The sequence below is a fragment of the Bombina bombina genome, chromosome 8 (genome assembly GCF_027579735.1).
Source record: "Bombina bombina isolate aBomBom1 chromosome 8, aBomBom1.pri, whole genome shotgun sequence".
NCBI classification, from domain to species: Eukaryota; Metazoa; Chordata; class Amphibia; order Anura; family Bombinatoridae; genus Bombina; species Bombina bombina.
Genome location: NC_069506.1, coordinates 209297535 through 209321467, shown reverse-complemented (window position 1 = coordinate 209321467; position 23933 = coordinate 209297535). Strand labels below are relative to the sequence as shown.

At 37.5% G+C, this 23933-nt stretch overlaps 1 protein-coding gene across 2 annotated transcripts; it reads left to right on the top strand.

The window, feature by feature from the left end:
- The first annotated feature begins 3304 nt into the window (after nt 1-3304).
- On the top strand, nt 3305-23800 carry APOC1 (apolipoprotein C1). Of its 2 annotated transcripts, none has more exons than XM_053690860.1 (4): nt 3305-3368; nt 9629-9706; nt 22290-22440; nt 23599-23800. In XM_053690860.1, the coding sequence occupies exons 2-4, from the start codon at nt 9652-9654 to the stop codon at nt 23654-23656; spliced, it is 264 nt and encodes an 87-aa protein (XP_053546835.1). In that variant the 5' UTR covers nt 3305-3368; nt 9629-9651; the 3' UTR covers nt 23657-23800. The 2 variants fall into 2 exon arrangements, with proteins under 2 accessions (XP_053546835.1, XP_053546836.1); XM_053690861.1 differs by lacking the exon at nt 3305-3368 and adding an exon at nt 3382-3403.
- The last annotated feature ends 133 nt before the right edge of the window (nt 23801-23933 follow it).

Below are 23933 nucleotides of genomic sequence, written 5' to 3'. Positions count from 1 at the left end.
TTTTTTTCATGATCCAAATAGAGAATACGATGTTAAAGGGCCATAATACCCAAATGTTTAAACACTTGAAAGTGATTGCAGCATAGCTGTAAAAGATGACTAGAAAATATCACCTGAACATCTCTATGTAAAAAAGAAAGATATTTTACCTCAAAGTTCCTTAGTAGCCACCTCCCATTGTAAAGGATTTCTAAGCAGCATAATTATTATGTCTGTCCTGGGACAGCTGAAAGAATGAGCCTCGTGCACTCTCATGTTATTTCCCTATTCAGTGTAACAATGAAATCTCATGAGAGTTAAGTGAAATCTCATGAGATCACAGTAAAAGAGTTCATGACCTCAGCACTGTTGATGCTGATTGGCTGCTGTTCATTTCTTCATTTTTATTTATTTTATTTTTTACCTGCAGCTGGGAGCAGCTGAGTATAACTTTTTACACAGAACTTACTCTGCTGAGCTGAGGAGATTGTGAGGTAAAATATCTTCCTATTTTACATAGAGATGCTCAGGTGATATTTTCCTGTCAGCTTTTTACAGTTATACTGCATCAGTTTCAAGTGATTTAGCATATGAGTATTATGTCCCTTTAAACAACTTTCCAATTTACTTCTATTTTCTAATTTGATCAGTTCTCTTGGTCTCCTTTGTTGGAAATCATACCTAGGTAGACTCAGAGCTGGGCGCTAGCTGCTGATTGGTGGCTGCACATAAATGCCTCTTGTCATTGGCTTACCAATGTGTTCAGCTAGCTCCCAGTAGAACATTGCTCCTCCTTTAAGCAAAAGCGATAATAGACGTAAATTGGAAAGTTATATACAAATATATGCTCTTTCTGAATCAGGAAAGAAACATTTGGGGTTTCATGTCTATTTAATGGCCACTGTCCATTACCTTTTTATTAGGCTCTATAATCAGTCTGTCTGCCCTAAGCAGAGATATGGAGCTTACACTGTGCCAGCCCTCAGCTTGGCACTCTGTCTGCCCTAAGCAGAGATATGGAGCTTACACTGTGCCAGCCCTCAGCTTGGCACTCTGTCTGCCCTAAGCAGAGATATGGAGCTTACACTGTGCAGCCCTCAGCTTGGCACTCTGTCTGCCCCTAAGCAGAGATATGGAGCTTACACTGTGCCAGCCCTCAGCTTGGCACTCTGTCTGCCCTAAGCAGAGATATGGAGCTTACACTGTGCCAGCCTTCAGCTTTGCACTCTTGCATAAGGAAAGGGCTTGTAGTCTGCCATAGTGCAAGCTGCACTCATTTCCAACAGGGCAAAGTTGATATCTGTTAACTGAAAAAAGCTGCAGATGCAACTGCTATTGGCAACTGTTCCAAGCCTAACTGGAGATGGGTCCTCAGTCACTTGGTCAGTGCACCCCTGGTCTACAAGCTTGTGACTCTCAACCTTCATCTTAAGCTCACTTCAGACAGGTAAAGTCGTTATTAGTCAGATAAAGGTAGCCACAGGTGAAACTGACATTGACAACTGTCCCTACGTTCCAACTAATAGCAGGCTGCCGAATGCCTGATTAGTGAGTCCAGCTTATGTGCCACCCAGTGTCTCAAAGTGCTGCAGGATAATTTGTCATGTATTACACACACAACAAAAGGGTTAACAAATCTGTTGTGCATCGAGAGGAGAATGAAAATTAATGGGACAGTCTACACCAGGATTTTTATTGTTTAAAAAGATAGATAATCCCTTTATTAGCCATTTCCCAGTTTTGCATAACCGACACAGTTATATTAATACTGTATACGTTTTAGCTCTGTGATTACCTTCTATCTAAGCCTCTGCAGACTGCCCCTTATCTCAGTGCTTTTGACAGACATGCAGTTTAGCCAACCCAGTGCAGACTCCTAAATAACTCCACGGGAGTGAGCACAATGTTATATATATGACACACATGAACTAGTACTGTCTAACTGTGAAAAACTTTTAAAATACTCTGAGCTAAGGGGCAGTTTTCAACAGTTTTAGAAATCAGTTTAAGCCTACCTAGGTTTAGCTTTTCAAAAATACCACCAAGGGAACAAAGCAAAATTATCGATAAAAGTCAGTTGGAAAGTTATTTAAAATTGCATACCCTATCTGAATCATGAAGTTTAATATACGGGTGTAATAATGGCAAGCTGCCAGTTGCCCAGCATTAGCTGGTGTGCTAGTATAAATGAAACAATGGAAGACAAAACACAGAAGTATGTTAAAGAGACAGAAAAGTCCAAAATAATCTTTCATGATTTAGCACATGCAATTTTAAAGGGATGTGAAACCCACATTTCTTCTTTCAGGATTCAGATAGAGCATGCAATTTTAAGCAACTTTCTAATTTACTCTTATTATCAATTTTTCTTCGTTCTCTTGGTATCTTTATTTGAAAAGAAGGAATGTAAGCTTAGGAGTTGGACCATTTTTGATTCAGCACCTTGGAAGTGCTTGCTGATTGGTGGCTAAATGTAGCCACCAATCAGCAAGTGCTTTCCAGGGTGCTGAATTACAAATGGGCCAGCTGCTAAGCTTACATTCCTACTTTTCAAATAAAGATACCAAGAGAACGAAGAAAAATTGAGGTTTCATATCCCTTTAAACAAGTTTCCAATTTAAATCTATTATCAAATTTGCTTTGTTGCAGAGCATACTTAGGTAGGCTCAAGAGCAGCAATGTACTAATGGGACTTAGCTGCTGATTGGTGGCTGCACATATATGCCACTTGTCATTGACCCACCAAATGTGTTCAGCTAGCTCCCAGTAGTGTGTTGCTGCTCCCTACTTTTCAACAAATGATACCAAAAGAACAAAGCATATTTGATAATAAAAATCACTTGGAAAGTTGTTTACAATTGTGCTGCATGCTCTAAATAATGACAGTTTATATTTGACTTTACTATACTATTGTCTGTGATTAGGGCCATGTATTCCTTCTATTTTAGTCATTGTTTATTGTACCCCCTGTACAGAACTGACAAAGATAATAATCATCACCATAATATGTTTTTTATATTTAGTCATCACCCTGTTCACCATCACCTCCATCACAACAATAATCATTGAAGTTCATTACAGATGAACTCCCCTATGACCCTTGTCCTATCAATTGAAGGGAAAACCTTCCACCCACAGTTGTATATTTACCCTTAGTATTCTGAACATTGTAAATATTACATCTAATGCTGCTGCTTTTCCAGTAATTCTCACCCCCTCTGTGGGCTTTAGAAATGGGGATTTCTAAGGGATCCAGTATAAACCAATTTTAGCCAGCAAATTGGGGGAAGAGCTTGCTGCTGGGAGTGGGGGTTGTGGGAGGAGACTGAGAACATAAGAGGATGTTTGGATATGATCTTTGGATCACAAGTTTTTTTGTCTCTTGTAAGGTAAGTACATAGAGAGAATTTCTGATCCCTAGCTTGTAAGTCAAATCTAATTTATCTGTAGAGGTTGAAGATTGTTTTAATAAGTATAGAAGCAGTAAAGTGTATTAATTAATACTTTATGATTCATACTTTTGTACTCTTTGTGTTTTACAGTGTTAATCTTTATAAGTTTAAGAAAAGATTTTTTCCTACTCACATTTATGTATATGTGTAAGATTAAGATAACAAGATAGGTGTTCTGAGACAACAAATATATTTATTTTAGTGTTCCTGGATAAACTAGTTATAAGTCTACAGAACTTATAGATCACACTATTGTCTGGGATATATCAATAGTGCTTTGTATATACGGATCTTGAATGCTATTAGGGCATTTCTGAAGATAGTCTGTAGTGGAAACAATAGTATTGCTGGTTCATCTGCTCTCTGGGAGAGACCATATATAGGTAGAATCTTTTACCCCAGAGGACTAAATTTAACTGAAGAAGATGCACGTTCTGGACATGTTATGTGATCTTCCTGAGATGCTGTCCTCTGATCTCTTGCTGCATCACTGTCAAAGGGAAAAGAGCTATTTTTTATTATATCCTACAGCTATATATTAATTTACAAAATGCTTGTTTGAATTTGTATGTGTATTCTGGGTTTAGTAAATGAAGACATTTTTCTTACACTATTGCATGTTTTTGATCTATATTTATTTTATATGCTTGTATGCACACACACGTACGTATACTAGGGATGGGCGAATGTGTAAATTTTCGAATTTCGAATGTTAGAACGAATGTTATTACCGAAATTCAAATTATAAATCCGAATGTTGATAAGAACGAATATTCTTAAAAATTCTATAATCGAATGCTATTTACAGTTTTCGAATGTCACTTTCGAATTCGAATGTTTATAATTATATTGAATGTCCACATTCGAAATTTCGAATTTAACATTCTATTTAACAAATACTATTCAGAAGTTCAATAGTTCATGTGGTAGGGAGGGAATCTAGTAAATTGATACATAATAGATACAAATCTATATAGAATATTGCATAATTCGTATATTACATTTAAAGAAAGCATTAGAAATACTATTACAAACATATAAATTCAAATTTTTCGAATTCGAATATTGCATAATTTGAATATTACAATTAAAGAAAGCATTAGAAATACTAATACAAATATAAACTTCAAATTTTTCAAAATAATATTTTTCGTTTTTCGAATGTTGCGAAACATTCGCCCATCCCTAATGTACACACATACGCACAAGAAATTGATGTCGAGTAAAAGATTGAACTTTTTTCCCTATTTTTGACACTGTGGACTAATAAATTATTTCCTCTGGACTAGTAACTTTTCTCTACTGACTAGTAAATTATACATATATGGAACACTGTAAGGGTGTTAAGAGGGTAAAAGGACAGGAAAGTCAAAATGAAATGCTTGTGATTCATGTAGATTATACAATTTTAAAAATCTTTTCAAATTTACTGTTAAATTTGCTTTCTTCTCTTAATATTCTTTATTGAAGAGTTAAGCTAAATGGGCTAAAAGGTGCTTGCGTCTTTAGCATTCTATGGCAGCAGCAGTGTTTGCAACTATGTATAACACTGCTATAAATTTTGTTGCAGACACTGCTGCCAGATGGCTAAAGATATGTGCAAACTCCTGACTTAACCTAGGATTAGTCTTTAACAAAGGATACCATCAGAACTAAGCAAAATTTATAACAGAAGTAGACAATTGATTTAAACATCATCCTATGTCCAATCCATGTAAGTTTAATTTTCACTTTACTGTCCCTTTAACTTCTTTGAAATGGTTAAAGGGACAGTCTAGTCAAAATTAAACTTTCATGATTTAGATAGGACATGTCATTTTAAATAACTTTCCAATTTACTTTTGTTTTCTCTTGGTATTCTTAGTTGAAAGCTAAACCTAGGTTGACTCATGCTAATTTTTAAGCTCTTGAAGGCAACCTCTTATCTGAACGCATTTGACAGTTTTTCACAGCTAGAGTGTGTTAATTCATGTGTGTAGATTACATTGTAATAGTTCCCGTGGCGTTATTTATGAGTCAGCACTGATTGGTTGTATGTAAGTCAGTGAAAAGAACTGAGATAAAGGGACAGGTTTCAGAGGCTTAGACACAAGGTAATTACAAAGGTAAATAGTATATTAATATAACCGTGTTGGTTATGCAAAACTTGGTAATGGGAATAAAGGGATTATCTATCTTTTTAAACAATAAAAATTCTAGAGTAGACTGTTCCGTTAAATTGCAGTCTTGTACTCTTTAGACACCTATCTATTCATCTCTAGATGAGGGTGCAGCCAGTAATCGTGATGGGTATTTTTAAACACATAGTAAAATAAATTAATTTATTCTAATATAAAATACCCTAAATAAAATAAATCATTTTATTTTCACACAAGAATGTCCCTTTATCGGATGATTTCTAGTCCTGTGAGCTTAACTGAATGCTGTATTTTATTTTACAAATGCATGTTTTACATAACCATAATGTAGCTAGATGGCTCTACGTATATTTACTACTACTGGAGACAATTCAGCAATGTACAGGTCTTATGCTTTGAAAGTAAATTGAAGAGCACCACTACATGTTTATTATCACAAGGGAGAGACTGTCTACTCCAACATTTTTAGATAATCGGTTTATTACCCATACCCCAGTTTTGTATAGCCAACACTGTCATATTAAAGGGATATGAAACCTAATTTTTTTTCTTTCATGATTCAGATACAGAATGCAATTTTAACCAACTTTCTAATTTACTCCTAATACCAAAATGTATTTGTTCTATTGGTATCTTTATTTGAAAAAGCAGGAATATAAGCTTATGAGCCAGCCCCATTTTGGGTAGCACTGTGCTGATTGGTGGCTACATTTACATTAAAATAAAAATACCAAGAGAACAAAGACAAATTGATAATAGGGGGCTGATTTATTAAGAGTCGGATGGACATGATCCGCTGCAGCGATCATGTCCTCCCGACATCGCTGAATGCCTAATTGAAGAAGAGCGCTATGCAGTGGGCAGCCAGAGCTGCTGACTTATAGGGACAGTCTAGTCCAAAAAAAACTTTCATGGTTCAGATAGGGCATGTAATTTTAAACAATTTTCCAATTTACTTTTATCACCAATTTTTCTTTGTTCTCTTGGTATTCTTAGTTGAAAGCTTAACCTAGGAGGTTCATATGCTAATTTCTTAGACCTTGAAGGCCGCCTCTTAAGAATGCATTTTAACAGGTTTTTCACCACTAGAGGGTGTTAGTTCATGTTTTTCATATAGATAACACTGTGCTTGTGCACATGAAGTTACCTGGGAGCCATCACTGATTGGCTAAACTGCAAGTCTGTCAAAAGAACTGAAATAAAGGGGCAGTCTTCAGAGGCTTAGATACAAGATAATCACAGAGGTAAAAAATATATAAATATAACTGTGTTGGTTATGCAAAACTAGGCAATGGGTAAAAAAAGGGATTATCTATCTTTTAAAACAATAACAATTCTGGTGTAGACTGTCCCTTTAAGCGAGCTGCCGCGGCACAGAATAGGTAAGTTTAGCAACCTTTTTTTAGTAGTTGATGAATTAAACTACAGTTTATTTTTAGTGATGGTAAATCCTATTGTTTTTTTTAAAGGCTCGGATTTACTATCACTTTTAGCAGTCTATTGGCAGCAGTATTTATAATATTGTATAAAAACATTGTTGCAAACAATACTGCCAGATGGCTAAAGACACATGCATGCTCATGAGCTCACCTAGGATTACTCTTTAACCAAGAGAACTAAGCAAAATGAACAATATAAGTAATCTGGAAAGCTGTTTAAAATGCCATGCTCCGTCCAATCCATTTATGTTTCAAGCTATAAGAACACTTGCTATAAAGGGTTGGATTACATAGTTATGACCCTGTCAGTACAATGGATCATCATCTCAGGAAGGACAGTAAAGGAGCTGGCCAACTTTAGGGTTGTGGTGAGGCAGGTTACTATTATTTAGAAACTGTTTCAGTGCTTTGGTAGCTTACATTTTGTGTAGTTTAAGTGTAGTGGTTTACCCACTGCTACTGATAGCAAAAAGGCTGCTGCTATACAAATGTTTTCTAGCTATACATGGTATTTTCCAAAGAATTTAAGGCTCAATATACAGCACTGAAACCATCTAATCATTTGGCTTATGATAAGAACTATTAACACATGCTTGTTGTTCTCAGACAACTAACAATACCAGCCAGGTTTGTGACCTAATCCAACTGCAGAAATCAGTGTTTGTGGTCTGAGTATCCCATTTCATCTAATCTCTATTTCATTGCAAATGTCACCCAAAAACTGTATTATTTGAATAGCTAGAAAAACAATACTCTGTATAAAATACAAACAGTATAAATATGTGGTTCTCAACCCAAGTGACCTCAAGGTCCAGTAAATTTTATATATATATATTGTCAATTAGCCGTTGGCCCAGCACTCCAACCTTTGTGCATAAGTGACCTGGGTGCAATCCTCAAAGATTCAGATACATAACTTTGCAGGGCACTCACAGGATTTGAAAATAGTCAATAGAATTTATTGAGCATACATAGCACGTTAATGCATAACAAGTCAAAGTAAATGTTTCGGCTCTTTTGAGTGAGCCTTCTTCAAGACAAATTTCTAAATCCAGCAACAGCTGCAGTATATATTTGTATGTGTGTGTGCATGTGTGTATATATATATATATATATATATATATATATATATATATATATATATATTAGGGATGCACCAATACCGATACTAGTACCTATACCAAGTATTTCCATGAGTACTTGTACTCGTGCAAATGCACCGATACTTAAACCGATACCTCCACTTCCTACTCATATGCTATCTTGTGGCGTTTTTTCAAACTGCATGTTCCCATTTCATTTTAAACTGGAGAGGAGACTAAACTAAAAATTGTTTACTACTGTTCTGCCAATACAAATTGCTGTTATTTGTATTATTGTAGTAGAGATCACTGTACCTCGTTCAGACAAACCCCTGAAGTACTGGGCAGTTAATAAACAGATTTCCAGCTCTGGCTAAAATGGCCCAAAAATATCTTTCTGCCCCATGCAGTAGTGTGGAAAGTGAAAGACTGTTCAACTTAGAGTCGAACCTCCATACAAATGTCAGATTGATGTTATATAACAGCCCTACAACCCAATTGCATCACCCCTTTAAATTTAATATTTTATTGCAACATTTTTTATTTATAAACATGTTCAGTGAACTTTTTTATTATTTCATAATGTTTTTTGAATTACAGTCCTTTATAATTATAAAGAAGGAATATTAAATAATTAGTCTGTATTGTGTTTGGTAAACTGTCACATGACATAAAAAAAAGTATCGGTAATTGGTATCGGCAAGTATTTGAAAACAAGTATCGGTACTTGTACTCAGTCATAAAAAAATGGTATCAGTGCAACCCTAATATATATATATATATATATATATATATATATATATATATATATATATATGCGCATGTTTGTGTATGAAAATATATACTTTCATTGGTATCAGTGGGCAGATATCACAAACTTACCTGTGGTGTCCAAATCTGATCCCATCTGCTCCTTGCCCCACGCTGTCCTACCACTGAACTGCCAATACTCATGCCGAACACACATGCGCAGTAGCACTCTGACAGGCCTGCCCAGTATTCCTTAGTGTGAAGTGGAGGGCCTGTAAGAGTGTGCAGTAGAGGTATGTTGGGTCGCAGCCCACCATCAGGGCCTTCACGGCCTGGTTCTGCTCAGGGTCTAACGCATGTTCATAAATAATGTTTTGGGTTGGAGAAGGGTATCAAATTAAGATCTTTCTTTTAGTTTTAACATATATATTATTGAATAATATTAAAACTAAAAGAAGGAAACTAAAAGGCGCCAGAGAGCCACTTAATGTCTTAAAATGAGGCCTTGGTGCCCAAGATTAGAGTCTCAAGACACCCATGGGTGCCACCCACTTGCCCCTAACAGCCACCACCAAACGCAGTCCGCAACTTAAATTTAACTTGCTGATGCTGGATCCTTTCTTGGCTTCGCAGCTGTGAAATACAAATCTATCTTTTATTGTGGTATTATATAATGTATGAGTATTTGTATAAATGCTATGTGTGTATACACAGATTTTTCTATATCTGTTTTTTTTTTCAGATCCTTTTATGACTCAGTCTTGTAAAACCTGATTCTTTTATTTCAGCAAATTATTGGTCTCCTGAGAAGATGAAGCTTATACTTGCTATTTCTGTGATTGTTGCCACACTCTGTGTCCTGGCAGGTATGTCTTATAGCAGGGCTCGACAAACCCTGGAGCCAGGAGCCACTGGATTCTAGAATTTTACCCCTGGCTCCTAACTTTTTTCATTATTCTCTATATATCTATATTCAAATACCAATGTCTAGCTCTTAATTATTCTTACTCGCTCCTACATTTAAACAGATTTGTTGACCCCTTAATTTTATGAAGCCACAATTGAAATTCTTTTCACTTAAACAAATGTTACTAGCTCTAAAAAACCAAAGCAAAATACTACCATAAAATAATCTTAAAATAAGCAAAGTTTTAGGGAAAGACTTAAGCATACACACTAGATCCTCCCAAATTGGGCAGGAATAAGTGACATTATGAGAAAAAATAGGAAGCTTTTCCCCAACTTAAAGGGGCAGTAAAGTCAAAATTAAACTTTCATGATTCAGACAGAGCATGTAATTTTAAATAATTGACTTATATAATTTGCTTTTTACTTTGGTTTCCTTTGTTGAAAAGCATACCTAGGTTGGCAACAAGCTGCTGATTGGTGGCTGCGCATTTATGCCTCCCATCATTGGCTCACCCAGTATTTTCAGCTAGCTCCAAATAGTGCATAGATGTCCCGTCAACAAAGGATATCAAGATAATGAAAATAATTTGATAATAAAAGTAAATTGGAACGTTGTTTAAAATTGCATGCTGTCTAAATTTTTTGGAATAAAAACATTTTGAGTTTCATGTCCCTTTTACCCCATAACGACCAGCACCATACCCTGTACGACGCAGGTCGTTAAGCCCTGAAGGACCAGCGTTGTACCCTGTACGTTGCTGCTGTTCTGGGCCTCTCTATGCTGCAATCTCGCTAAAAGTAGCGAGACTGCGCTATTTCTGCATGCCCCACTCTGTGGCCCTCTCTGCATCGGACAGCAGTGGTGACAATCTTTGGTGGCATGGGAGGGTTATGAGGAAGGCGGGTGGGTGGACCATCGCTGGAGGGGGGCAGGAGCGGATAGGACCACTACGGTGTACAGTAGCAGTGAGAGGGGAGGAAGGAGGGGGAGGAAAAAAAATGCTCTGGTCTTTTGGGGAAGTTTTAGTCAGAAATGCCCGGTCCTTAAGGGGTTGAGTTGTCAGCTGTGTGAATGGTTCTTGCAGGTGAGCACTCTGTTGAAAATTAGGAATGTTTGTGACCACAGCAACATACCTTATGATTATATTGTGCACCTGTGTGATTAATATAAGTTGCTAGGGGGGTGCATGGAGTACTGAAAATAACTTCTATAATTCAAGCAAAAATATATGGTATTTTGGGAGATCAGCTATAAACCAATAAAGGGCTGTTTTGTGGCGCCAGACAGTTGCTCTCCCACCTCTCCCACTTAGAACTTTATAAAAGTCCAGGGTTGGTAAATAATTCCTGTCCATGTCCCCTCACCAATATGCCAACTTTCCACCCAGCTCCGCCCTTTTTTCACCCACATTTCTCTCCAGTATGAGCAGACTGTTGCCCTGATTTGCAGGGCTCCCCCTCAGATCTCCCTGACTAATCCACCAGACTTGGCATCCCTGATAGTTTGTATAAAATATGAGGCTGGACAGCTTTTCAGTGGGAAATGATAGATTCTGAAATCAACTATGATCTGGGAACTGACAGGAATGCAGATATACACAACTTTGCACCCCACAGTAACAGTTCTTTGTATCCATTAAAAAACAAAACAAAAAACAGTTACAAATGATGAAGAGACTTAGGGCCCAAAGATCTAAAGCTCTTTGACCCCATACTTAGGCACTATGCTCCCTTCCCACAAAAAACTAAACACAGTGACTTGGGGTTATAAAGGCCGCAGCCAATTTATTATTTAAAACATATAAACAAATAAATAACTTAGAGACCACATGAAAAGACATTGGTTATAAAGTAACCCATCTTAGTGCTTGCCTCATAGGAGCTCAATAACTCTTCAAACTCTATCAAGTAAACATATTGCTCTGCTCTCCTGAAACCATAGAAGTTACCCACATTGATTCTGCAACTTCTCAGACAGCAAGCACACCGCAAAACCTTTGTCCCAGCCGTACGAAAAAACAGGGAGGGAGGGCGGGAGCTTCTTTTCACCAACAGGTCCGGAAATGAAGAGGACATCTACACTTCCTGTCTCCCCTTATATACCCCAACTATAAGACCTCCCTTAACTTAGCTATAAACCTTAACCCATCTTTCTCTGGCCTGCCCTGGGGTCAAAAGCCCCTCCTTCTTATGTATTTATCTAGGGCTGCCTTTATCTTGTGAGACTATCTAAGAAATCTCATCAGTACTGCCAGGTCCCTCAAAAACTTTAAAGTGATGGTAAACTTACATGTTTTAAAATCAGTTCCGGAATCTAAGTGATATTTTAGATGGACTTAAATTGATCACTTCTAATAAAGATGCGCTGTAACTTACTTTTTAATCTGCCCGTGCCATTCCAATACCCCACTTCAAAACCCTTATTTTTTCCTGTAAGCTAACGGTTTGAACTGTTCTACAATCAGCACTCTAGACATACTGCATTTTTCTTGTAGCTATAGCGCTGATTGGAAAACAGTTCAAACCATTAGCTCACAAAAAATATAGTTTTGAAGTGGGTGGCCGGAGTGAATGCTAAGCTTGAGAGCGGTTTAGCTTGCTATGAAGGGTGGATGTGAAGGTGAGACACATATTGTACATTGCAATATAATGCTTTTCTGGGATTTCTTTCTATAGCAGGTTTTTGATTATCAGGCCTTAAAAAACACAACTGCTAATGTTACATTCTCTTAATCGAAAACTAAAGAGACACATTCACAAATTAATGGCTAGATTATGAGTTTTGCGTTATACTGAAAAAGCAGCGTTAGCAGGTTATAACGCTGCTTTTCCACTACCTCTGGTATTACGAGTCTTGCAGATTTACGCAAATTGCGTATAGTCTTTTTTCTTTGGGACTTCCATAGCACCGGTATTACGAGCTTGTCCTGGGAGGCCAAAAAGTGAGCGGTACACCCTATCCCGTCAAGATTGGTAATGCATTCTAAAGTCAGTAGTTATGAGTTTTACACTACAAAGCTGTAGCATAAAACTCATAACTAACCCCTTAAGGACAAGGCCATTTTTCAACTTCTTTCCCTTAAAGGGCCACTAAACCCAAAATTTTTCTTTCATGATTCAGATAGAACATACAAATTTAAATAACATTACAATTTCCTTCTATTATTTATTTTGCTTCATTTTTGAGATATCCTTATTTGAAGAAAAAGCAATGCACATGGGTGAGCCAATCACATGAGACTTCTATGTGCAGCAACCAATCAGCTGCTACTGAGCATATCTAGATATGCTTTTCAGCAAAGAATATCAAGAGAATAAAACAAATTAGATAATAGAAGTAAATTAGAAAAAATGTGGGTATCATGGCCCTTTAAGGACCAGGGCTATTTTTACATTTCTGCGGTGTTTGTGTTTAGCTGTAATTTTCCTCTTACTCATTTACTGTACCCACACATATTATATACTGTTTTTCTTGCCATTAAATGGACTTTCTAAAGATACTGTTATTTTCATCATATCTTATAATTTACTATAAAAAAAATATAAAATATGAGGAAAAAATGGAAAAAAACACACTTTTTTTTAATTTTGACCCCCAAAATCTGTTACACATCTACAACCACCAAAAAACACCCATGCTAAATAGTTTCTAAATTTTGTCCTGAGTTTAGAAATACCCAATATTTACATGTTCTTTGCTTTTTTTGCAAGTTATAGGGCAATAAGTACAAGTAGCACTTTGCTATTTCCAAACCACTTTTTTTCAAAATTAGCGTTAGTTACATTGGGACACTGATATCTTTCAGGAATCCCTGAATATCCCTTGACATGTATATATTTTTTTTTAGAAGACATCCCAAAGTACTGATCTAGGCCCATTTTGGTATATTTCATGCCACTATTTCACCGCCAAATGAGATCAAATAAAAAAAATAATTCACTTTTTCATAATTTTTTTCACGAACTTTAGGTTTCTCACTGAAATTATTTGCAAACAACTTGTGCAATTATGGCATAAATGGTTGTAAACACTTCTCTGGGATCCCCTTTGTTCATAAATAGCAGACATATATGGCTTTGGTGTTGCTTTTTGGTAATTAGAAGGCCGCTAAATGCCACTGCGCACCACACATGTATTATGCCCAGCAGTGAAGGGGTTAATTAGGGAGCATGTAGGGAGCTTCTAGGGTTAATTTTAGCTTTAGTGTAGTAGACAACCCCAAGTATTGATCTAGGCCCATCTTGGTATATTTCATGCCACCATATCACCGCCAAATACGATCAAATAAAAAAAAATGTTAAATTTTTTACAATTTTAGGTTTCTCACTGAAATTATTTACAAACAACTTGTGCAATTATGGCATAAATAGTTGTAAATGCTTCTCTGGGATCCCCTTTGTTCAGAAATAGCAGACATTTATGGCTTTTGTGTTGCTTTTTGGTAATTAGAAAGCCGCTAAATGCTGCTGCGCATCACACGTGTATTATGCCCAGCAGTGCAGGGGTTAATTATAGCTTTAGTGTAGAGATCAGCCTCCCAGCTGACACATCCCACCCCCTGATCCCTCCCAAACATCTCCCAAAACATCTCTCTTCCCTCCCCCACCCCACAATTGTCCCCGCCATCTTAAGTACTGGCAGAAAGTCTGCCAGTACTAAAATAAAAGGCTTTTTTTTAATGATTTTTTTTTTATTTATTTTTTTATCTATTTAGCTGTGATGGAAAAACAGCTCTATAACCCTTGCCCACAACCTATTTGCTGCCATCTTGGGTACTGGCAGCTGTCTGCCAGTACCCAATTTGCCTCCCAAAAATGTTTATTTTTTATTTTTTTTATGTAATTACATTTTTTTCTGTAGTGTAGCTGCCCCCCTTAATACCCTCCTCCCTCTCCCCCTCCCAGATCCTTTTCCCTCTCTCCCATTCATTAATTCATTGGTGGCAGTGGTTGTTACGCAATCACGCGCACACATACGCGCGCACGCGTGCTCCCTGCAGGCCCCCGCACGCTCCCGGCACCCGGCGTGCACATTGCACATTCAGGAACCGGATACCGGATGCCGGGTAGCGATGGGCCGCCCACCCGCCTCCCTTGAGCTGCTCCCACCCACCAACGATCGGGCCCATCGCTACCTGTGCAGAGAGGGGTCAGAGTGGCTCTCTCTGCATCGGTTTTGGAAAAAAGGTATTGCAGTGACGCCTCAATATCGAGGCATAACAGCAATACCTTGAAAGCGGCTGGAAGCGATCAGGATCGCTTCCAGCCGCTTTAAACCCTGATGTCATACAGGGTACGTCGCTGGTCTTTAAAGACCAGGTTGTGGGCGACGTACCCTGTACGACATGTGTCGTTAAAGGGTTACAGTGCTAAAAAGTACACTAACACCCATAAACTACCTATTAACACATTAACCAAGGCACTCCCGCATCACAAACACTAAAATAAAATTATTAACCCCTAATCTGCTGCTCCGGACATCACCGCCACTAGAATAAACATATTAACCTAAGTCTAACCCTAACACCCCCTAACTTAAATATAATTTAAATAAATCTAAATAAAACTTTCTATTAATAACTAAAAAAATCCTATTTAAAACTAAATACTTACCTGTAAAATAAACCCTATTTTTATTTTACAGGCCAGTTTGTATTTATTTTAACTAGGTAGAATAGTTACTAAATAGTTATTAACTATTTACTAACTACCTAGCTAAAATAAATACAAATTTACCTGTAAAATAAAACCTAACCTAAGATACACTAACACCTAACACTACACTACAATTAAATAAATTACCTAAATTAAATACAGTTAAATAAATTAAATACAATTAGCTAAATTGCAAAAAACAAACACTAAATTACAGAAAATAAAAAACAATTTACAAGATATTTAAACTAATTACACCTAATCTAATAGCCCTATCAAAATAAAAAGCCCCCCCAAAATAAAAAAACCCTAGCCTAAACTAAACTATCAATAGCCCTTAAAAGGGCCTTTTGCAGGGAATTGCCCCAAAGAAATCAGCTCTTTAAACTGAAAGAAAAATACAAACAACCCCCCAACAGTAAAACCCACCATCCACACAACCAACCCCCCAAATAAAACCCTAACTAAAAACCTAAGCTCCCCATTGCCCTGAAAAGGGCATTTGGATGGGCATTGCCCTTAAAAGGGCATTTAGCTCTATTGCTACCCAAAGCCCTAGCCTAAAAATAAAACCCACCCAATAAACCCTTAAAAAATAAGCCAATAGGATTGGGCTCGCATTCTATTGGCTGATTGGAACAGCCAATAAAATGCGAGCTCAATCCTATTGGCTGATTGGATCAGCCAATAGGATTGAAGCTCAATCCTATTGGCTGATTGCATCAGCCAATAGGATTTTTTCAACCTTAATTCCGATTGGCTGATAGAATTCTATCAGCCAAACGGAATCTAAGGGACGCCATCTTGGATGACGTCATTTGAAGGAACATTCATTCGTTGGTAGTCGTCGGAAAGAAGAGGATGCAGATAGAAGATGCCGTCTGGATGAAGACTTCTGGCCATCTGGAGGACCACTTCTCCCGGCTTGGATGAAGACATCTCCCACCTTCGTTGAGGACTTATTGACGCTTCGTTGAGGATGGATGTTGGATCTTCAAAACTGTAAGTGGATCTTCAGGGGGTTAGTGTTAGGATTTTTTAAGGGTTTATTGGGTGGGTTTTATTTTTAGTTTAGGGCTTTGGGCAGCAATAGAGCTAAATGTCCTTTTAAGGGCAATGCCCATCCAAATGCCCATTTTCAGGGCAATGGGGAGCTTAGTTTTTTAGTTAGGGTTTTATTTGGGGGGTTGGTTGTGTGGGTGGTGGGTTTTACTGTTGGGGGGGTTGTTTGTATTTTTCTTTCAGGTTAAAGAGCTGATTTATTTGGGGCAATGCCCCGCAAAAGGCCCTTTTAAGGGCTATTAATAGTTTAGTTTAGGCTAGGGTTTTTTATTTTGGGGGGGGCTTTTTTATTTTGATAGGGCTATAAGATTAGGTGTAATTAGTTTAAATATCATGTAAATTGTTTTTTATTTTCTGTAATTTAGTGGGTTTTTTTTTTTGTAATTTAGCTAATTGTATTTAATTTAGGTAATTTATTTAATTGTAGTGTTAGGTGTTAGTGTAACTTAGGTTAGGTTTTATTTTACAGGTAAATGTGTATTTATTTTAGCTAGGTAGTTATTAAATAGTTAATAACTATTTAGTAACTATTCTACCTAGTTAAAATAAATACAAACTTGCCTGTAAAATTAAAATAAACCCTAAGCTAGATACAATGTAACTATTAGTTATATTGCAGCTAGCTTAGGGTTTATTTTATAGGTAAGTATTTAGTTTTAATTAGGAATAATTTAGGTAATGATAGGAATTTTATTTAGATTTATTTAAATTATATTTAAGTTAGGGGGTGTAAGGGTTAGGGTTAGACTTAGGTTTAGGGGTTAATAAATATAGAATAGTGGCGGCGACTTTGGGGACAGCAGATTAGGGGTTAATAATATGTAACTAGTGTTTGCGATGCGGGAGTGCGGCGGTTTAGGGGTTAATATGTTTATTATAGTGGCGGCGATGTCGGGAGCGGCAGATCAGGGGTTACTAAGTATAATGTAGGTGTCGGCGATGTCCGGAGCGGCAGATTAGGGGTTAATAAGTATAATGTAGGTGACGGCAATGTCGGGGGCAGCAAATTAGGGGTTAATAAGTGTAAGATTAGGGGTGTTTAGACTTGGGGTTCATGTTAGGGTGTTAGGTGTAAACATAAATTTAGTTTCCCCATAGGAATCAATAGGGCTGCGTTACTGAGCTAAACGCTGCTTTTTTGCAGTTGTTAGACTTTTTTTAGCCGGCTCTCCCCATTGATGTCTATGGGGAAATCGTGCACAAGCATGTACAACCAGCTCACCGCTGACTTAAGCAGCGCTGGTATTGGAGTGCGGTATGGAGCTCAATTTTGCTCTACGCTCACTTCTTGCCTTTTAACGCCAGCGCTGTAGGAAAGTGATCGGTGAGAATAAAGTGCAAGTTAGCAACGCACCCCTCTTACCGCAAAACTCGTAATCTAGCCTATAGAGTTTTACTGTGAAACTCTTTAAAGATTCTTTACAGCAAATCACTGATTTTCTTTAACATTCCATTGGCCCTTAAAAAAAAATTATAGTGTGTACAGTTAAAAATAAAATACTTTTCAGGTTACTTCCGTTGTCAAATGTTCTTTTCTCCCTTGGTATCCTTGAAACTTGAAAGTTTCCATGGTTGAATACCTAGGAATGATAAGCCTTATGAGTGTGCATTGAGCACTATATGTATAGCATTGTTACAAATATGCTCTCATGGAAAAGAGACAATTCTAACAAAATATATCAAGATAAATATGTACATTTGATGCTAAAAGTAAATTGGAGATAATTTTTTTTTTGGAAAATTGAATGCTCTGAATTATAAAAGTTTAAAGGGACATTCTAGCCAAAGGTGGAATCCACACGGATGAAATTCAGTTTTGAATAGAAGCATTTTTGTATTATACATGTATAAGCAAAAATGCTTGTAATAAAAGCTATAGTTGTATCAAAAGTGTCTTTAAGTATTCAACATGAACCAGCTTTTTGAACACAGCATTTTGCTCAGAGAGCCTAAGGAGCTTGTACCATCTGGTAATGACTAACCGTTGACATGATACAAGCACCACTGGCTGTCTGTGCAGCTGCAGTATTTAAAATGCTTGTACACTGAGAATATCTATCTATGCTTCACATGTAGATGCAGAGAAAGATTTTAACACTAAAACAGTAATATACATTTATTGGCAAAAATGGTTCTAAGAAGATATTTCAAATATGTTTCTATTCAAAGATATAATTTGTCTATGTGCATTTAAATTTTGACTGAAATGTCTCTTTAATTTAGAATTCCTTGTCCCTTTAAAATTTGTAGCTGTCTTTCTATCTTCTCCTGTGTCTGGCTGTCTAATATCTATCTTCCTCTGTCTGTCGGTCTAATATCTAGCTTCCTGTGTCTGGCTGTCTGTCTAATATCTATCTTCCTGTGTCTGTCTGTCTTATAGCTGTCTGTCTATTTCTTTCCTAAGATATGGTGAGTCTACAGCTTGAGTAATTACTGTTGGGAATATCACTCCTGGCCAGCAGGAGGAGACAAAGAGCACCACAGTTAAACTGCTAAGTATCACTACCTTACCCACAACCCCCAGTCATTCTCTTTGCCTTCGGTGCATAGAGGAGGTGAAGTTTAGGTGTCTGAAGAAATTTTTTGATTTACATCTACAAGCAAGTTTTGGGGTATTGCCGTATTCCATGTCATTCCTTGCAGTCGGGTAGTGGTGGCTTTAAAGCAGTTAGGAACTTGTAAAGAGGTACTAACTGCGTTTTCCTAACATTTGCTGCCCTAGTTTAGAAAGCCAGAGTTGGCTACTCTTTTCTTTCTTTTTAAAGTCTCTGTGAAGAACTGTGTCTTCTCATACCTTTGTAACACATGCCGGACAGTGGAGCAGGTAAGTGCTTTTTCTTCCAGTTGGGGAGACCATGCACTTAACAAATTAAAAGATACTGTTCTTTTATTGGGACATAGATAATCCTGTTGTATGGGTTACACTAGGGCATGAAGCAGGCACTGTAGCATGTGTGAGACTAACATTTAAACTCTTTTAAAAAGAAAGGGTAAAATGTTTTTAAAAAGGCTTTATTTTCTGACACATATTTACTTGATAAAACAATGCAAGTTTAAACTGAAAGTAAAGCTGCATTTTCTATTTCAGCAGCTTATTCATTTCCCCTTTGCTTTAAAATAAAACATTTTAAACTATCAGGAAGGTATTTTTAGTGCCTCTCTGTGTTGCATCAGTTATTTGAGCTTGGCAGTTACGGTCACATGACCAGCTTTACTTCATAACGTTTCTGAGGAAAAAAGTAATTGAGGTGTGGGGTTGCCTGAGGGGTATTTTAGAAGTTTATTTGATGTTTATTAAATGTTTTTTCTTAATTTTTCTCACATTATTTTAGCTGGGGATTGATCCTAATTTGGAATAAAATTTAAAGTGTATTTTTTCCTTGGCTTATTTTAATTAAATATTAAAATGTTTTCAACTTATCTGTACAAGTTTATTTACTGTTTAACAACGAGTCTGACATGGAGCAAGAGCCTGCTCTCGTGAATTCATGCTTATTATGTTTAGATGCACAAATTGCAGCTCCTATGCAATTTTGTTCTTCATGTGTCAAGAAAACCTAAAAATAATAAAGGTAACATTTTTGAGCCTAATGTCTCTCAGGATGATGCTGTTAAAATAATACCTCAGCTTTCTCCTGTTACATCCCAAGCCTCAATGGCGTCACATGCAGTGCCCTGCGGTTCCTCTATAATATATAGTGGAGTTTATTTAAAAGCAGAAATTGTTGCCCAGGTATCTTTAGCAGTATCTGCAGCATCAGCTGCCATTTCCAGATTACAGAGAAAACACAAGAGGAAATCTAGAAATTCAGAAAGTAAGGTGCCTGTCCTCAGTTCTGCTTCCCAAGTTGCCCTCTCTTATAAGTCTGATGAGGAAGATACATCGAGACTTTCTGAGGGTGAAATCTCAGATTCTGACAGTATAATTCCTTCTTCTGAGACTGAGGTGGTATCCTTCAGATTTAAGCTTGAACACCTTCGTGTATTTTTAAAGGAGGTTTTAGCTACTTTAGATGACTCCGATACCCCTGTCGTCACTACTAAGAAATCTAGTAAACTTAATTGTTTCTTTGATGAACCTTCCACTTTGGAGGTTTTTCCTGTGCTGGACCATGCTAGGAAGATTATCTCACAAGAATGGGAGAAACCAGGGGTGTCTTTTTCCCCGTCTCCCATTTTTAAGAAAATGTTTCCTGTTGAGGACTCCATTAAAAACCTTGTTTGTTGGACCCGGTTTGGTAGAAATTATCTCTGATATTACAGGTGGAAAAGGGTCTTTTCTACCTCAAGATAAGGAAAGTAGGCCTAAAGGACGTCAGAGTAATTTTCGATCCTTTAGTAACTTCAGAGGAAAGCCTTCCCCTTCTTCTTCCAAGCAGGAACAATCCAAGTCTTCTTGGAAACCCAATCAGTCTTGGAGGAACGGAAAACAATCAAAGAAACCCACAGCTGATTCCAAATCAGCATGAAGGGTTTGCCCTCGATCTGGGATTGGATCAGGTGGGGGTCACACTTTCTCAGTTCTCTCAAGCCTGGATACGAGATGTCCCAGATCCCTGGACTGTGGACATAGTATCCCAGGGTTACAAACTGGAATTCAAGGCTTTTTCTCCCAGAGGCAGATTCCATCTCTCCGTTTGAGCCGTTGCATTCCATAGACATTAAGTTGTTATCTTGGAAGGTTTTGTTTCTTACTTTCTCTTCTGCTCCAAGAGTCTCAGAACTCTCAGCTCTGCAGTGTAATTCCCCTGATCTTATTTTTCATGCCGATAAGGCGGTTCTTCGTACTAAGTTAGGTTTCCTTCCTAAGGGTGTTTCTAATAGAAATATTAATCAGGGGATTGTTTTTCCCTCTCTGTGTCCTAATCCTTCTTCTTCCAAAGAACGTTTGTTACACAATTTGGATGTTGTATGTGCTCTTAAATTTTACTTACAGGCGACTAAGGATTTTCACCAGTCCTCTGCCCTCATTGTCTGTTTCTCTGGGAAACGTAAAGATCAGAAAACTAATGCTGCTACTCTTTTTTTTTTTTTGGTTACAAAGTATAATTCATTTGGCTTATGAAACTGCTGGACAGCAGCCTCCTGAGCGAATTATGACTCATTCCACAAGAGCTGTTTCCTCTTCTTGGGCTTTCAAAAAAAAAAAAAAAAAAAGCTTCTGTGGAACAAATTTGCAAGGCTGCAATTTGAACTTCTCTACATACTTTTTCCAAATTTTCCAGATTTGATCATTTTGCCTCGGCTGAGGCTTCTTTTGGGAGAAAGGTTCTTCAAGCGGTGGTGCCTTCTGTTTAGGACTGCCTCCATATTTATCCGTGTCCTCTAGCTTCGGTATTGGTTCCCAAAAGTAATTACTCAAGCCGAGGACTCACCATATCTTAGGAAAGATAAATTTGTTTCTTTCCGGATATGGTGAGTCCACGGCCCCACCCTTTATTTTAAAACAGTTGTTCTTTTGACTATAACCTCAGGCACCTCTACACCTTGTGTTACTCCTTTTTCTCCATTTCCCTTCGGTCGAATGACTGGGGGTTGTGGGTAAGGGAGTGATACTTGCTCTTTGTCTCCTCCTACTGGCCAGGAGTGATATTCCCAACAGTAATTACTCAAGCCGTGGACTCACCATATCCGGAAAGAAACAAATTTATTAGGTAATCATAAATTTTGTTTTTTTTTCTGTGGTCCTGTGTCTGTCTAATATCTATATATCTATTTATTTATCTTTTTCTGTCTTGTGATACAGACATGTATAGTTTATATCACTTATTATTCTATTTTATTATTATTCTGTTTACGTGCCTATCTCCTTCTCTCACTTAGAGCCCAGCTCAGCTGACTCCAGTGATCCTACTGTCAAGGAACGCTTTGATAACTTTGGGGAAACAGTAAAAGATGCAGTGAAAAATTTTGGTGAGAAGGCAAAATCGGCAATTACACGAATTCATGAAAGTGAACCTTTAACCAAAGCAAGGTAGGTATTGTTTTAATAATCCCTCAATTAACAAACAATGGGCCAGATTACGAGTGTAGGGCAAACGTTTGTGGGCGAGCGACAGGGGTGGAACTACTGGGGGTGCAAGAGGTGCAGTGACACCAGGCCCGGGTGCTGGGGGGGCCCATCAAGCAGTGCAGCAGCAGGCTGCATATATAACATGCAAGAAAAATGAAAAAGGTGACTCATCTAGTGATGCGGCCACCCAGAGGAGAATATGAAGCACTGCAGGCAAGGCACAGAGATACAGCCTGAATGTGTGCATTTGTAATGAAGTTAGAGTCATGGGGGCAGGGTGGTATCTGACCCTTAGACCGTCAGTCGTTGTGGAACAGTTGCTGGGGGATGGAGTTAAGCGCTCCACTTGTAATCTAGCCCTTTGTGTTTCATGTCTTTTTAAATATTAATATATCATTAATGAGGTATAATATATGTACTATTACACCAATAGTAAAGTTATAGGCCCCTATTTATTAAATAGTGGTTCTGCATTTGGGACAAGTGAGAGAGAATTTGCCGGCACATATTTAACATTACACATCTCCCCCCTGCTGTTGTGCAGCCGGGCTTGCCAATCATCCTGAACAAATCAGTCCAGGATGATTTACCTTCAACATCTCTTAAGATGGCAGAGAGCTTAAAGGGACACTAAACCCAAATTTTTTCTTTCATGATTCAGATAGAGCATGCAATTTGAATCAACTTTTTAATTTACTCCTATTATCAATTTTTCTTCATTCTCTGGCTATTTTTATTTAAAAAGCTGGAATATAATGCTTAGGAGCTGGCCCATTTTAGGTTCAGCACCCTGGATAGTGCTTGCTTATTGGTGGCGACATTTAGCCACCAATCAGCAAGCACTACCCAGGTGCTGAACCAAAGATAGGCCGGCTCGGAAGCATTATATTCCTGCTTTTTCAAATAAAGATAAAGATAGCAAGAGAATGAAGACAAATTGATAATATGAGTAAATTAGAAAGTCGCATGCTCAATCTGAATTATGAAAGAAAAAAATTGGGTTTAGTACCCCTTTAAATAAAGAGGCAGGCTTCTCTATCCTGGCAAATGACTTCTCTACAGACAATTGTTTGTTTCTAACACATTTTTCACACATTACATTTTTTTTTTGTTTACTAGGAGCTGGTTTAGCGAGCAGTTTCAGAAAATAAAGAACAAGGTTTCATCATCTGATTGAGTGAACAGTTTCCCAGTGGATCCAGCTCTAAGAAACCCTATCTCTGTTCTGCTTCTCTCCCATTATCTGCAGTTACGTTCATGTTAGAATACTGCAATAACTAACCTAATGCTAGAATACCAATAAACAGCCTTAGTCACCCGAGTCTGCTTCTGTTATTTTTATGATTATTTTGCAATTGCGATAATGGAGGAGCAATAAGGATAAGCTGAATAGAAATATACAAAAAAAAAAACCAACAAAAAAACAGAGGGTGTTAAAATGGTGTTGTTGCCTC